This window comes from Heterodontus francisci, chromosome 49, assembly GCF_036365525.1.
Source record: "Heterodontus francisci isolate sHetFra1 chromosome 49, sHetFra1.hap1, whole genome shotgun sequence".
NCBI classification, from domain to species: domain Eukaryota; kingdom Metazoa; phylum Chordata; class Chondrichthyes; order Heterodontiformes; family Heterodontidae; genus Heterodontus; species Heterodontus francisci.
The window spans coordinates 14174573-14191005 of NC_090419.1; the positions used below are offsets into that span (position 1 = coordinate 14174573).

Below are 16433 nucleotides of genomic sequence, written 5' to 3' on the forward strand. Positions count from 1 at the left end.
ATTCTCTGAGATCGTGGCTGATCTGTATCTTAACTCTATTCTGGGGTCCACCTCTAGCCCCAGACTGATAGGGTGTGCATTCACAATACGTGCTAATGGAGTGCTGCCCTTTTCTCTCTCTGAAATACAAAGGGGTGGATGTTATACAGAACTTTGGATAGTTCCCATCTGGGTGACTGCGCTCAGTTCTAGGCACCACACCTCAGGAGGGATATATTGACCTTGGAGGGGGTGCAGCGCAGATTCACCAGAACGAAACCGGCGCTAAAATGGTTCAGTTATGTGGAGAGGTTGCATAAAGCTGCCTGTGACCCCTTGAGTGTAGAAGATTAAGGGCTGATCCAGTCGAGGTGTTTGAGATGATTAAGGGGATGCGATAGGGTCGACAGGGAGAAACTATTTCATCTGGTGGGGCAGAGCCCAGAACAAGGGAGTGTAACCTTAAAATTAGAGCCAGGCTGTTCTGGGGTGATGTCAGGAAGCACTTCTTCAGACAAAGGGGAGTGGAAATCTGGAACTCTCTTTCCTTGTGCCGTGAACGCCGCCACCCCCCCCCCCCCCCCCCTTTATTGGAAGGTGTGCGCAAGCTCCCGCAGTCGAATAATCCTGGCCGCGCACTCCCCTCACTTGAGCGGGGGTGCTGCCGGCATGGTTGAACGGTTCCCCGGCAACCCTGGAGACGCGCAACCTTAGCTACCGGGGTGGGGGGCAGACTCGCTCGTAACCGGGGTCGGCGAGGGGGGAATGCCCAGCACTTCTCATCACGTAACCACCGCCCCCTCCTCCATTTTTTTTCCCCCCCGTTTCGCAGGGAGATGACCCAACTCCAGAAGGCAGTCACCGCCCTCGAGACCAAACTGGAGCAGAAGCGCAGCGACCGACACAACCTGCTGCAGAACTGCAAAATGCAGGATATCAAACTGCCCCTGCAGCAGGGAAGCATGGACGACATCAGCCAAGAGGAGGTGAAGTGTGCTGGGCGCTGGCTGGAGCTTTACCGGCAGGCAGCAGTTGTTTTATCTATATAAAAAAAAATGCAAAGTTTTCATCGCTTTTTCTTAGTCTTTCTCTTTTCTCCCCCCCCCCCCCCCCCCCCCCCCCCCCCCACCCCGCACCAAACCCTGATCCCACACTCCTTCCCCCCCCCCCCCCCCCCACCTGCATTTTTAGCCATGGCTCAGTGTTTCCACTGCACAGTCTTGAGCACAAAATCCATGCTGGCGCTCCCAGTGTCAGTACCGAGGGAGTGCTGCCCTGTCGGAGGGAGCCGTCTTTCAGGCGAAATATTAAGCCAAGGTCCCCGTCTGCCCCCTCGGGTGGATGTGAAAGATTCCACGGTTGCTATTGGAAGAAGAATGGGTGAGGAGTTCTCTCTGGTGTCCCAGGCCCAATAGTTATCCCTCAACCGACATCATTAAAACAAATGGTGCCAGTTATTTATCACTTTGCTGTTTGTGGGAGCTTGCTGTGCACATGCTTGTGACATTACAACAGCGACTAAACGCCAAAAAATTAAATTAATTGGTTATAAAACGCTTTGGGGCATCCTGACGATGTGAAATCTGCAACTCCTTTAAAACTTTGCCTCGATTCTTTACCTCAATAACATTCCCTTGTCCTCTCTCCCTCATCTTGCCCTGTAACAACGATCTTCTATCTGATCGACTATATGGTGGAGAGAACGGGGAAAAAAAGTGAAAGCCCGACGAGCACCAATGTTTTTGTGCTTGGAGGGACTTAACGCACGCCAGGGTGCTGTTCGGTGAGTACCAGCCGTCCCTCTTCCCGCACCTCCCCGGTACTTCACCCGTGTGTCCTGCCTCCACCTAGTTGGTGAGCGCAACCCGGCGTATTTTAACCATGGCGATTGAGAGGTCACCGAAAGGCCTGATCTCGTACCTGCCAGGAGCTCAGGAATGCAAGAAATAGGAGCAGGGGTAGGCTATATGACTGCCACATCCCACGACCAAATAAAAGCACAAATGTGGCCTCTCGCACCTGCTGGACAATTCAGTAAGAGCCGAATTGAGTTGGTGCGGCGAGAGTGACTGTCTTTGATAGCCAGGCAGCATTTGAATGAGTGTGGCACCAAGGAGCCCTGGCAAAATTGAACTCGGGAATTGGGGAGAACTCTCCACTAGTTGGAGCCATACATGGTACAAAGGAAATTGCTGTGGAAGTTGGAGGCCAATCGTCTCAGGCCCAGGAAATTGCTGTGTCGCCCTTTTGTCGCAAACTCCCAACTGACCCATAACTCCATTGTTTGCTTCCATTCCTGCATCGGTCACTTTCCGCTGCCCACACGCCGCCCTCCCCCCCCCCCCCCCCCCCCCTCCCCACATACCACCGTCACCCCCTTTTTTTTGTGAGTTCGGTCTCTCCACTCCTCTTCCTCGTCGCATGCCCACTCTCGCTGGGCCCTATTTTCTCCGTTCTTCCCCCACCCCCGCCCGTCACATTTGGTTGAACTGATTTGCTGACGTTTCCCTCTAAGGGCGGATCACAGTCTGAGGACCCAGGCAGCAGTTCCCAGAGGACCTCGAACGTATGTGCACGGGAGGCGATGATTGAGATTGACTACAGCGAGCTGTCAGAGGACCTGAAGGTACAGTTGGTTGCCAGTCAGCCTGTATTGTATGATAGATGTGGCTCCAATTTTACATTGAATTCAGAGCACAGAAACGGGCCATTCTATCGAGGTGGTCCTGGCCAGAGTTTCTGCTCCACACGAGCATCTACGCCATTCGTCTCATCCACTCTCTGCTGTCGCGAGATCTACGTTCTGTCTGGGTAAAGAGGTTTCTTGTGAATTCCCTTCTGAATTTATTAGCGACTGTCTTATATTTATGGTCCTTTGTTCTGGTGTCTCCCACAAGTGGAAACATCTCTATGTCTATCCTATTGAACCCATTCTCAATGTTAATAACCTCTCAGCCCACAGCCTTCACTTTTGTAGAGAAAAGAGCCCGGGCCTGTTCAATCTTTCTGGACAATTATAACCTCTCTGTTCTGGTATTGTCCTGGCCAGTTGTTTGCACGTTCTCCGGTGCTTCTGCCATTTTAACCAACGAGAGTAGACTCCGAAGAGAGTCCAGCACTTTGACTAGGCATCCATCGTCGGGGCTTTCCCAGGAAAATTGACGGGTTTCCCAAAATCCCAGAAGTGAGCAGAATCCCGTTGACTATGCTCAGATTTGACCTGTGCATGCATTAGAGGGCCCAGTTGTAAAACAGAAGGTGTCCCACATAATGATGTCAGCCAGGGACTGAAGAATGGCCAGAGCCACGAGAGCTGTCAAAGATTGAGGGGATGGGGAGGGGAGTTGATTGAACATAGGATCAGGAGGAGGCCATTCGGCCCCTCGGCCGTGCTGTGCAATTCGATCAGATATTGGCCGATCTGTGCCCCAACCTTGTTTTCCCGTTTTTGCTCCATATCCCTTAATCCACTTGTTCAGTCTCAGTTTTGGAAATTTAATTTGACACCCCAGCATCCACAACCTTTCCGGGGGGGGGAGAGAGTTCCAGATTTCCACTCCTCTTCGTGTGAAGAAGTGCTTCCTGGCATCGCCCCTGAACGGCCTGGCTCTAATTTTGAGGCTATGTCCCCTTGTTCTGGGGCTCCCGCAACCTACATAGTTTCTCCGTAACCAGCCGACCAATTCCCTTTTATTATTTTCAGGACCTCGATCAGATCATCCCTTGACCTTCGAAACTCGAGGGAATACAAAACGAGTTTACGCAGCCTGTCCTCATAACTTTACCCTGTAAGCTAAATGTTCTTTCCTTCCGTGGGAACATAGGTAAGAAATAGGTGGAGACCATTCGGCCCCACAAGCCAGCTGCGCCAATCAACAAGATCATGGCTGAACATCTACCTCAACTCTGCTTTCCTGCCCGATCCCCATATCCCTTGGTTCCCTTAGTGCTCAAAAATCTATGGGTCTCTGTCTTGAATATGTTCAACGACTGAGCATCCACAGCTCTCTGGGGTAGAGAATTCCGAAGATTCACAACCCTCCGAGTGAAGAGATTCCTCCTCATTGCAGTCCGAATTTGCTGGCCTTTATCCTGAGATATGACCCCCAGTTCTAGACTTTCCAGCCAGGGGAAGCAGCATCCCCTGTTCCCATTTACACGTCCCCGCCCCACACCCTTCACAAGCACGTCCCAATTGCTGTATATGCTTATGACAAACAAGTAGAATAATGTGCAATTTAAATTCTCCACTAGATGGCACAGCTAGGTCAGATAATCCCTGGCCATCCACTGTGTATGATTTCCCTAGTGCAGCAAGGAGGGAAAGAGTTTTGTTCTTAAAAATAAAAAAAGAGAGGGTTTTGTACTGACTCTGCCCTGATGTTTCTGTCGCACAGGACGCACTAGCGGAGGACGAGGTCAAGATAGAGTTGAACGGCCTCCAGCAGAAGGTGACAGAGCACCAAAACATCCTGCAACGGATCGCTGCCCCCAATATGAAGGCCATGGAAAAGCTGGATAGCGTGCGGGATAAATTCCAGGAAACGTCGGAAGGTGGGTCCTCTTGTCACATCTCGCGAGTGCCGCAAAGTGCTTTGTATCTGTGGAACAATCGCTGTGGCTCAGTGGGTGTCACAGTCGCCTCTTGAGTCAGCAGGTTATGGGTTTGAGCCCCACTCCAGGGATTTGAGTTGATAATCCACGCCAAGACGCCAAGTGTCAGCAGTGCCGAGGGAGCGCCGCACTGTCGGAGGGTCAGTGCCGAGGGAGCGCCGCACTGTCGGAGGGTCGGTGCCGAGGGAGCGCCGCGCTGTATGGAAGTGTCGTCCTTCAGGTGTTCTGTTAAGCTGAGGCATCCCCATAGGTGGATGTGAAGATTCCAGTCACTATTTTGAAGAAGAGCAGGGGGGTGTTCTCCCCGGTGTCCTGGGCCAATTTTTTATCCCACAACCAACATCACTAAAACAAGATGATCTGGGTCATTTATCACGTTGTTTGTGGGAGCTTGCTGTGCGCCAATGGGCTTCATCGTTTCCTACATTACAACAGCGACCGTACTTCAGCACATCTTTGGTTGCGAAGCACTTTGGCCGTTTTGAGGACCGAAAAGGCGTGATATAAATACAAGTTCTTTTCCCCCATGGAAGCAAGCATGGCAGCTAATTTGTGCACAGCAAGATCCCTCTAATAGCAAATAAACAGAAAATACTGGAAGTACCAGGCAGGTCTGGTAGCATCCGTGGAGAGGGAAACCAAGTTAAGGTTTCAGGTCTGTGACTTTTTGTCAGAACAAATAGCAAACGAGATCAGTACCCAGTTGGTCTGTTTTTTGGTAGTGTCGATTGAGGAAGGTAATGTCGGCCTGAGGATATCCGAGAGAATTCTCTACTCCCCTTCCAGCAGTGCCAGGGGATTCACCTGAGCAGGCAGATAAGCCCTTGTCTCGACATCTCATCTGATGGCGCCTCTGACAATGCAGCTCTCCCTCAGTACTGCCCATAGTAGTTACTGGGCAGTAATCAAGTACCTTTTGACTCCTCTGCAACCGTGGAATGCTGTGCCTAGCTGCAGTAACCATCTATTTCCACGTCTGGCTCCCATCAGCCTAACCCTGCGCAGGCTGGGGGTGAAACCTGGGCCGATCCCAGGGGTGGTTTGTTGCTCCTTGCCTTTCCCAGCAGATGTAACTCAGGGAGAAAAAAAAGTCAACAAAAACTCACTTTCCACGCATTCCAAGAATGCCTTGGATATCTTTCCCCCTCCTTTGAACACTGCAGCTCTCTCAGTGAAGGCTAAGCTTTGAAAAGCTGCAGACTGTTTCGAGGTGGGCGGGAGTGGCTGAGGTTGGGGCAGTAGAGAAGTTTCTGGAAGCTTGTGGTCCTACAGCAGTTACAGCAAGTCTGCAACAGACTCAGCCCATCAGGTGTATGCCGTTGTTTGTCTCCCTCTATCACCCTATGCTTCTATTCCTCTTTCCCTCGTGTGTTTGTCCAGCTTCCCCTTAAATACATCGATACTATTCACCTCGACCACTCCCTGTGGGAGCAAGTTCCACATTCTCACCACTCTCTGGGTAAAGAAGTTACTCCTGAATTCCCCATTGGATTTATTTTTGACTGTTTAGTTTAGTTTAGAGATACAGCACTGAAACAGGCCCTTCGGCCCACCGAGTCTGTGCCGACCATCAACCACCCATTTATACTAATCCTACACTAATCCCATATTCCTACCACATCCCCACCTGTCCCTACATTTCCCTACCACCTACCTATACTAGGGGCAATTTATAATGGCCAATTTACTTACCAACCTGCAAGTCTTTTGGCTTGTGGGAGGAAACCGGAGCACCCGGAGGAAACCCACGCAGACACAGGGAGAACTTGCAGACTCCACACAGGCAGTACGCAGAATTGAACCCGGGTCGCTGGAGCTGTGAGGCTGCAGTGCTAACCACTGTGCCACTGTACCGCCCCGTCTTATATTGATGGTCCCTGAGTTCTGATCTCTCTTGTACAAAGTGGGAATATCTTCTCGATGTTTACCTGAGTAAACCCTTTCATAATCTTAATGATCTCTATCAGGTCACCCCGTACACCTCTTTTTTTCTAAGATATGCTCATTCTTTGAGGCCACATTAGCAGCTTGCTTACTATTGCCAACCGTTCTCAGCTCTGGTTTCCCTGGCAAAAAGCTGTGGGTTGCTGTATGAGGGAGGAAGTTCAGGGCCTTGATGTGAGGGAGTGGGGGGGAGGGCGGTGGTGGTGGTGGAGGGGCAGCAATGAGGCAGGAGGCTCATCCTGAGTGTCGTACAGACTGCTTGGGAAGAGGGCTGGAGACAGCCAGGGAGCTGCCCCTTGGCAGGAGGTGACGGGGGTGTGGGGGGTGGGGGGGACATTGATAGACGCATATGATAGCCAACACTGTGGGAAAAGGTACATGGGGAGCCTAGTTAAACCCTGGCAGTCGGACGAGGGGGCGCAGGGTCAAACTAGGGGGAGGTGATTTTGGGGCTCCTCTCTGGAAGTTCTGCAGACCAAGAGTGATGAAACATTTTCTCTGCAGCTACCCATCCATCGTTTTAAAGACCTCGATCAGGTCACCCCCTCCGCCTTCTCTGTTCTCGGGTACGTTAACCCTTCGAGGCCACAGGAGTGGGTGGGCTCTGGGTATGGGAGTGAGGACAGATACTCTGGTCTAATTGAAGAGACAGCTGGAAAATGTAATGGGGGGTTGGGGGAGGAGCAGGTGTGCTGTCTATAGGCTCCTCCTGGGCTGGTTGAATGTCCTTCCCCATCTTGTCGTGAGTTTTACGAACGGTTGAGGGAGTTTCCGCTGTTGCCAGGTAATATTGGAGTTGGCTTATGATGCTATCCACAGGTGAATCACCTCCTGGCACTCCCGGCACAGCTGACGAGTGAAGTGTCAAAGTGCGCCGGGAGAGTTTGCAGCGTGAAAGAAAAAAATCCCTTTTCTGTATTTTCAAAAAAAAACCTCTCTCTAGCTCAGGACACCCAAAGTGTTGTACCGCCAGTTAAGTAATTTTTGAAGTGTACTCACTGTTGTGATGTAGGAGGCGCAGCAGCCTGTTTGCCTACAGCAAGCTCCCACAAACAGCAATTGCGTAACAACCAGATATTCTACTTCAGCTGATACAAAAGCAATATAACTGCAGCTGCTGGAAATCTAAAGTGAAAGGCAGAAATACTCAGCCGGTCAAGGCAGCATCTCTGGAGGGAGTTAACATTTCATCGGCGTCAGTGATGTTAGTTCAGGGATAAATATTGGCCCAAGGCTCCCCCTGCTGTTCTTGCCGCCGTGGGATTTTTTTTTTGTGTGTGTGTGTCCACCCGAGAAGGCAGGTGGGTCCTCGGTTTAACGTCTCGTCCGAAGGCAGTGCAGCTCTCCCGCGGTACTGCGCTGGGCAGTGTCAGCCTGAATTTTGTGCTCCAGTCCCTGGCGTGGGTCTTGAACCCACAGTCTCCTGACTCAGACTCGCGGGTGCTACCAACCGAGCCACAGCTGACATGCCTTAGCTGCGTCAAGATCGTAGTCCATCCATGGGTGCGAAATGTCCGCGTATGTGTGCGTGAGCCTGAATGAAGAGTGCCAGCAGGCCGTGAGAAATAGACGAAGGTTATCACAACCCAATGATGTCCACACCCCCCCCCCCCCACACACACACGCTATCTGAAGACTATCAGACCAGGCACTCCCTATCTCTGAGGTTCGCCTGATAACACGTTAAAATTGTACCTTTTTTTTTTAACTGTTTCTAACCACTTTCCTCTTCCTCTTTGTGGGTAGAGTTTGAAGCGGCAAGAAAGCGAGCCAAAAAAGCGAAGCAGGCCTTCGAACAGATCAAGAAGGAGCGCTTTGACCGCTTCAATGCCTGTTTTGAGGCCGTGGCCACCAACATCGATGAGATTTACAAGGCTCTCTCGCGGAACAGTAGCGCGCAGGTAAGGGCAGAGCACACCCCAGGCTCGTCCGCTGGTCTGCACTCAAACCTGGCTCATCTTGTCTGCAGTAAACCGGAGCTGCCGCCTTTTGATTTGCTCTGTGATTCTTCTCTCCCTGCTCTGTTGGTGCTGCACTCCAGCCCTTTTTTTTAAATATTTGTTCATGGGCTGTGGGCATCACTGGCGAGGCCGGCATTTTGTCACCCATCCCAGATTGCCCCTTGAGAAGGTGGTGGGTGAGCTGCCGCCTTGGACCGCTGCAGTCCGTGTGGGGTAGGTACGCCCACAGTGCAGTTAGGGAGGGAGTTCCAGGATTTTGACCCAGCGACAACGAAGGAACGGCCAATATGTTTCCAAGTCAGGGTGATATGTGGCTTGAGGGGAACTTGCAGGTGCCCTTGTCCTTCTAGGTGGTAGAGGTGGCAGGTTTGGAACGTGCCATCGAGCAGCATAGTGCGCTTGGGAAAGTCGACCCCACAAACCTGCTGATAAGTCAAGCTGCTTTCCCATTAGTGGCACTGCCAGTAGTGGCCGAGGGATCATTTTGCAACCACCTGAGAGGGCAGATTGGGCCTCGGGTTTAACATCTCATCCAGAAGGGTGGCATCTCCCTCAGTGCTGACACTGGGAGGGTCAGCCTGGATTATGGAGACTCGAGTCTCCGGAATGGGGGCTCAAACACACGACCCTTCTGACTCCGAGGCGTGAGTGAAGTTCCACTGAGCCACGGCTGGTGCCTAAATTCCAGGAGTGTAATTTTTTTTGTTTTAAGTAAATGCCTTGGGACGTTTCACTAAGTTTAAAGGTGCTACATAGATTCAAGTTTGTCGTGTGTGTACATTGATCCGTGACCACGGTCTATTATTATCCAGGCATTCCTGGGCCCGGAGAATCCAGAGGAACCCTACCTGGATGGGATCAACTATAACTGCGTGGCTCCGGGGAAAAGGTTCAGGCCCATGGACAACTTATCGGGAGGGGAGAAGACAGTTGCAGCCTTGGCCCTGCTGTTTGCTATCCACAGGTACGGACATTTGCGGGTTGTGGGACGCTGCAGGGCGCTGTCCCTATTACCACTGGATTTAAATCCAGCTTAAATTGATGGAGTGAAATATGGTTTGTAAGTTTTCAGACTGTACCCGGAACAGTGTGTCGTCCGTGCGCACTTGTATACTTTCTGTTGGGAGCCATGGTCTAAGGTCGGAGCTGGAGGGGGCCATTAAGCTCTTTGACCCTGTTAGATAGGAGCTGGAGGAGGCCCCATTGAGCCCCTCCGGTCTGTTATGGTAGGGGCGGTGGGGGGTGGGGGGTGCCATTCAGCCCCTCGAACTGTACTTCAACTCTGTTTTCCCACCATTGCTCCATAGCCCTTGATACCCTTACCCAACAACAATCCACCAATCCCCATCCTGATTTGCTGATCTCTGTTGACTCTTCCATCACGTTCGTGGTGCGTGCTTGTTTTAGGGGTAAGGGATACAATTGAACGGGCTGCTAACCAAGGCTATCCTCTTTCCCCAGCTACAAACCAGCTCCGTTCTTCGTTCTGGACGAGATTGATGCTGCTCTCGACAACACAAACATTGGGAAGGTGAGTGCTTTCGTCCCGATCCATGCAGGCGCCGAGTTTAACATCCCAAGGTGCTGGAGCGCTGCGCGAGCAGGAGGGGGAAAGGTTGCCCCCGTGCTCCCCCTCCCTGCTGGGTGTGCGACTGGCACCTGTTGTGCTGTCATGAGTCTCTCTGCGCGCGCGTGAAACAGAGCCACCCTCGTGTACTCATTTGTTTTCGTGCTCGCAGTCGCTCTGATTTTCTCACTGTCTGACTTTCTCGCTCATGCTGGGAGGTCACCCTTGATGTGGTGCTGCACCACTTCCAGTAACTAGCTTTACTTCAGACACAGTCCCCCTCCCCTCTTCTCCCAGTCAGCTGCTGAGGAGCCCAGGAGGATTCAGGGATACATCCCGAGTCTCCCAAGTGGGCTCATCACGAACGGCTGTTGTAATTGCTCACGGGCTGGTCCAGTGTTCCTTGTTGCAGAGCGATGGGCGAGGGTCCGCTGTGGTGCCCCACGTGGTCAAATAGCCCGCCGGCGTGCCCTGTCTGGGGCATGCACGTGGAGCAGAGGGGCATGCCAGCCTTGCGCCCTGGAAGGATTTGAAACTTTTGAGGGAAGGGGAATTTGCGCGAACAGGTTTTCAGCCGACTGAGGGGAGGATTCCACTTTTTCCAGGTTGCCAACTACATCAAGGAGCAGTCAGTGTCAAATTTCCAGGCTGTGGTTATTTCCCTGAAAGAGGAATTCTACACCAAAGCTGATGCTCTTATCGGAGTTTATCCTGAGGTAAGTGACAGTAAATTCCTCTTCACCTATTCACTCTAATGGGAGCCAGCTTCACGAAGTCTCACATTCCCAGTGGTACAGAGTCCTGAGAACCAACTCCTCCCTCCCGTTCCATTGCACCCTCCCCCTCCTCCGCCCCATGTTGCTTCAAAGCTCCTGCTATGTTCCTAACACTCGGTGTCAGTACTGAGGGAGCGCCGCACTGTCGGAGGGTCAGTCCTGAGGGAACAGCGCACTGTCGGAGGGTCATTCCTGAGGGAGCGCCGCACTGTCGGAGGGTCAGTCTTGAGGGAACGCCGCACTGTCGGATGAGACATTAAACCCCAGTCCCCGGTATCCACCCTCTAAGATGGACGTGAAAGGTCCCACAGCTGAGATTGGAAGAGGAGCTGGAACCAATATTTATCCCTCAATCAGTATCACTAAAACAGACGATCTGATCTCTATTACATCGTTGTTTGGGGGATCTTGCTGTGTGCAGATCGGCTGCCCTGTTCCCTACATTACAACAGTGACCGCACCACAAAAATAAAAAGTATTTATATGACTTTGAAGTGCTTTGGGAGCTCCTGAGGTGGTGAAAGGCGCTGTCGATGAGCAAGTCCTTTTCTTTGTCGTCCGACTCGCTGATTCCCCCCCTCACGCTATCGACACCGAGGCTCACGGCACCCTCCCCTCCTGCCGCCCTCTCCATCCCAGGGCCACCTCTCCTCCCCCTGCCACGCCCCTTGCTCCTGCCGTCACAGCCGCTGGGGTCCACGGCCCCGTTCCCTCCACTATCCCAGTGGGGCCGCGCACTGGCCCATTCGTGAGGCATAGGTGGCCCCGGGGATCCATCTCCCACCTCTTTTGAACTGATTTGACCTCTGCCAGGGGGCAGCACAGCAGGGATGCATGATGATTGACCTTTGCGCACTGGGCCCGGGGGGCAGGCAGTTGATGGGGTCGCTGTTCCCGTGACCCTTGCTCCTTGCTGAAAAGATACTCTTGTGTGGTTGGATGAAAACTGGATCGGGGAACACATACAGCATAGGAGGAGATCATTCGGCACATCGTACCCTCGCTGGCCCTTTAAAAGAGCTATTCGATGAGCTCTTTCTCCTGCAATTCTTTTTTGATATATTTTTCAAGTATTTATGCAATTCCCTTTTACTGTTGAATCTGCTTCCACCGTCCTTTCAGGCAGCGCATTCCAGATCACAGCAACTCACTGTTTTTAAAATAAAATTCTCCTTATCACTGCTCTGAGTCTCTTACCAGTTATCTTAAATCTGTCCCCTCTGCTTTCTGATCCTCCTGCCAGTGGAAAATGTTTCTCCTTAATTACTGTCTCAAAACTTTCCATGATTTTGAACACCTCTACAAAATCTCCCCTTAACCCTCTCTGCTCTGCGGAGAACAGTTCCCAGATTCTCCAGCCTCTACGTGGAACTGAGGCCCCTCATCCCCGGTAGCGCTTTCGTAAATCTCCTCCGCAGCCTCTCCCAGGCCTTGACGACCTTCTTGAAGCGCGGTGCCCGGAATTGGAACGCAGTACTCCAGCTCGGGTCTGACCAGTGTTTTACAAAGGCTTACGTAACTTCCTTCCTTTTGTACTCTACGTTTGTTTTTTTAAAAAAACAGTCTTTTAACCTTGTCTTGCCACCTTCTGAAGATCTGTGTACATGAATCCCCTTTTTAAAATTGGATCATTTAACACATATCCTCCTCCTTCGTCCCAGAATGATGCCCCACTAACCCCCCACGCCACCCCACCCGCAGCAGGTGAACTAGACGCGCAGGTGAGGGGGGGGTGGTTACAGGCTGTACCCCGTTGAGAGTCGGTGCCTTCAGGAGAGGAGGGAGACAAATAGCGCGAGATGTGGGAAGAGTGGGGAGGAGGAAGAGAAACAATGAAAGGTTGTCGGCTCTGGACGACTTTGTCGGACGGTGCTTTGATGCCAGTTGTGCGCTCTCTTTTTTAAAATTTTCTGTTTTGGGTTGATGTGTAAGGGGTTGGGGGCGGGGGGAGTTCAAACCAAGGACTGCGAGAGGCTCTTGCGGTCTGGGGGGGGGGGGGGGTGGGGAAAGCTTTGCCAACTGGCTGTTTCAGTCTGGAGCTTACAGGATTTGCGATCCAAGGACAGCAGAGGAAGCTGCCAAGAAACGATGTTTATCAGAGTGCAAATGTAATTCCGCGCTCCAGATGTTTTTGGAGTTGGTTTATTTTTTATTTTTTTTAACTGCAAGAGAAACCCAGACTGCCTGCCAAGGATCTTTCTGTGGCTTCAAAGCCTTGGGGGTGGGGAGCAGGGGGCATGCCGAAACCACGCCGCGCTTTTGCTGTTTGTGTCTGCCTTGTCTTCGTTCCCGGACGGTCCTTTGGCCAGTAATTAGAGGGTTGTCGATTAATCTGTCACTTGCCCCTACCTCTTAATGCCAGAGGATCGTCTCCGTCATGTTATTGTAGACTGATGCAACGCAGAGGATCCAACGTGCCTATGCTGACTCTCTGAAAGAGCTATCCAATTAGTCCCACTGCCTCCTGCACTTGCCTCATATCCCTGAGATTTTCCCCCTTCAAGTATTCATCCAATTCCCCTGTTGAAAGTTACTATTGAATCTACTTCCACCGCCCTGCATTCCAGATCATAACAACTCTGCGCCAAATATTTTTTCCTCGTGTCGCCTCTAGTTCTTTTGCCAATTACCTTAACTCTGTGTCCTCTGATTACCGACCCTCCTACCAGTGGAATCAGTTTCTCCTTGATTACTCTTATCAAAACCCTTCCTGATTTTGAACGCCTCCATTAAATCTCCTCTTAGCCTTCTCTGCTCTAAGGCGAACAATCCCAGCTTCTCCACACACTCCACGTAACTGATATTCCTCATTGCTCATACCCGGTACCATTCTGGTAAATCTCCTCTGCAGCCTCTCCTGCTCCTTGACATTCTTCATAAAGCGTGGTGCCCAGAATTGGCCACAGTGTTACTTGGAACCTGCGCTGGGGTGCGGGTCTGGTCTTGTGTTTCCACCCTCCAAAGTTGTTCCATCTTCTCATTTCTCCCTGTCCTCTCCTGAAGCTGCTGATTTTCGGCCAAATGAAGCCCGGGTTGTACTCCTGGCTCTGCGGCCTCAGCTAATCTCAGATGGGGGGGTTTCCGCGAGTGCGTGTCTCAGTTGTGTCCCCCCCCCCAAATTTAAAAGCAAATTTAACTCAAGCACCTTCGATGAGGTTCCTCACATAACATGAGAACGAGGAGCAGGAGGAGGCCGTTAGGCCCCTTAGGCCTGCTCCGCCTTTCAATAAGAACATGGCTGATCTACCTCAACTCCACCTTCCCCCGCCCGATCCCCATATCACTTGATCCCCCTTAGGGCGCAACAGTCTCAATCTTGAACTCACTCATCAACCAAGCATCCACAGCTCTCTGGGGTGGAGTATTCCAAAAATTCACAACCCTCCGAGTGAAGAAATATCTCCCTATCTCAGTCTGAGATGGCCGACCCCTTATCCTGAGACTGTGACCCCGTGTTCGAGACTCTCCAGCCTGGGGTGGGGGCGGAAACAGCGTCTCCGCATCTACCCTGTCAAGCCCTCTAAGAATATTATACGTCATGCTTACTCTGTGAAGCAGTGGCACACTGTTCCACGCTGTATAACAGGGTGGAGATGAGAACGAGGGGACGTTAGACGCTTATGGGTAAGAGAGGGGAGAGAATTTTCAATCCCCCTCCACGCTCTCCTTTTGAAAGCTTTCAGGTGCTTTAAGTGGTTGCACCGGCAGAGATCTTGCAGTAAAGTGTCCAGGGCGTCACGTCCAGCATGGGGTGAGAAACGGCTGCTTCCCTTCTCCGACTGTTTCAATCTAATTTTTTTTTTTCCCCTCTCTCCTTTCTCCTTTTTCTTTCAGCAAGGGGACTGCGTCATCAGTAAAGTGCTGACCTTCGACCTGACTGGGTTCCCAGAAGCCGGTCCATCGCCCAACGAGTAGCCCGAGGGCGGGATGAGCGGAGGTGGAGTGGAATTGTCGGGGCATACAGTACTTTATGCGCCTGGCAGCATTGTGGTGACTGTGCTTCGTCCCCACCAAGGGCTGGTGGTGGTGAAGGGGGGCAGGGCAGGGTGGGGGGGAGGGGGGTGATGAGCCTATCTCAGTTTGCTTTGTACCTTCATGCGATTCTCATCCTTGTTGTTGCCCCTATGTCTGGCTGGGGTAAGAAAGGGGACTAGAGTGGGGCGTTGTAGGTCTTTTTCCCCCAATCCCTCTCCGTCTGCCTGCTCAGGCGGGGGGGGTGTCAAAGATCCCCTATGGGACTATTCACGAGAAACGCAATCCCGTGCGAGGAATGCCGGTTTATTGAATTCTCGTGCCCCTTTCCCCTGCCGCTGACGGCTCCCTTTGACCCGCTGTCCTCCCTTCGAAGCCACGAGACAGCCAGCGTTCGGTGCGTTTCGCCTTCTGATTCTCCCACAGCTGTCCTCGCAGTCGTTCAGGATTGATCTTTTATAGCGGCAGCATTACCCGTTTTGGATAATATACGTGGAATTCCGCCCCCTCTGGAGTTTCTTGGGTTGTGGAATTCCTAGGGGAGTGACGTTCTGCCCTGTCCCACTAACCTCTGCCACTTTAAGCCAGCACGTTGAGATAGTCGGTAACTTGCCTGAAATTCTGCAATGTCCGCAAAATATTTTGGAAGAGTCGATCGAAGTTTAGGGTGTGTGGGGGAGGTGGTTAGGGAAATGGAGGGAGGGGTTGGTATCTTGACATTTTTATTTGCTGTGCAGCAGAAACTAGGCTCTAATTGTGAAGAAAAAGGATGATTTTTTCTCCCCCCTTTGGTGAGCTTCCTGCTTTTGTGCCGTGGAGACTGTAACAGGAGTCGTCCAAAAGGATATTCGAGCCCAGAAATGAGAAGAGCGAGGTGCGTGTGCCGTGCGAGCTGATCAAGAGCTGTTGAGGAAGGCGGATTGTGGAAACATCTGCCTGGCTGCTCGATGCAGCACCTCCGCCGCGTCCCGTCCCCCCCCCCCCCCCCCCACCTCCCATTTGCAGGCGGGGTCCCCCTTTGGAGCAGCTAGCCTTATACCAGGGCTCTGTGCTGTCCCTAGATGAGCAAATAACCCTGTCACAGGGATAGAGAGAGAGAGAGAGAGAAAACCTGTTTTAGTACTGCTGCGGTTCTGCATTCACCCCCTCAAGCTACTGCGGCCAAAGGCAAGCACGGTGTCCCCCAGCGCTGCACCCTCATGCTTGCACGGTTCGCGACGCCCCCTCTGGGCACCCACCCAAATTTGGACGGGTGGGATCTTGGATTGTACGCCTGTGCACCTTTGCCGATATTTTGATGCGCCGTCATTGCCCAACGGCATCAGTGTAATATATAAACTGTTGGGGAGGATGGCTTTTCAAAATGAAGAGCCCATTGGAATATTTGATATGTAGCGTGTTAGGATCATGGCCTGAATGAGTTCAGTATCCCATCGCTTGCTCACTGCAGTGTGACTGTGAAAGGTATTTTTAAATTTTGAAAACTGTCTTTGTAATAGTGGCTGGAAAATTTTTTTTTTTAGGAAGAATCATGTTAAACTTCATATCGCAGCTTTGTGCAAAATCACATTTGTCCTGAATATTTTTGCCCCAAATAAAAAATAAGTTTTATTAAGTTAA

At 51.7% G+C, this 16433-nt stretch overlaps 1 protein-coding gene across 2 annotated transcripts in view; it reads left to right on the top strand.

Annotated features, from left to right (window-relative positions):
- Window positions 1-16433, top strand: part of LOC137358256 (structural maintenance of chromosomes protein 1A) — a 41260-nt gene extending 24827 nt beyond the window's left edge. Inside the window, exons 18-25 of one of the 2 annotated variants that reach the window (XM_068024156.1) lie at window positions 812-965; window positions 2495-2605; window positions 4377-4533; window positions 8284-8438; window positions 9311-9462; window positions 9960-10029; window positions 10671-10781; window positions 14676-16433. In XM_068024156.1, coding sequence (XP_067880257.1) covers window positions 812-965; window positions 2495-2605; window positions 4377-4533; window positions 8284-8438; window positions 9311-9462; window positions 9960-10029; window positions 10671-10781; window positions 14676-14756 — 991 coding nt within the window. In that variant the 3' untranslated portion in view covers window positions 14757-16433. The remainder of the gene's footprint in view (window positions 1-811; window positions 966-2494; window positions 2606-4376; window positions 4534-8283; window positions 8439-9310; window positions 9463-9959; window positions 10030-10670; window positions 10782-14675) is intronic. The other variant, XM_068024157.1, reaches the window with a different exon arrangement.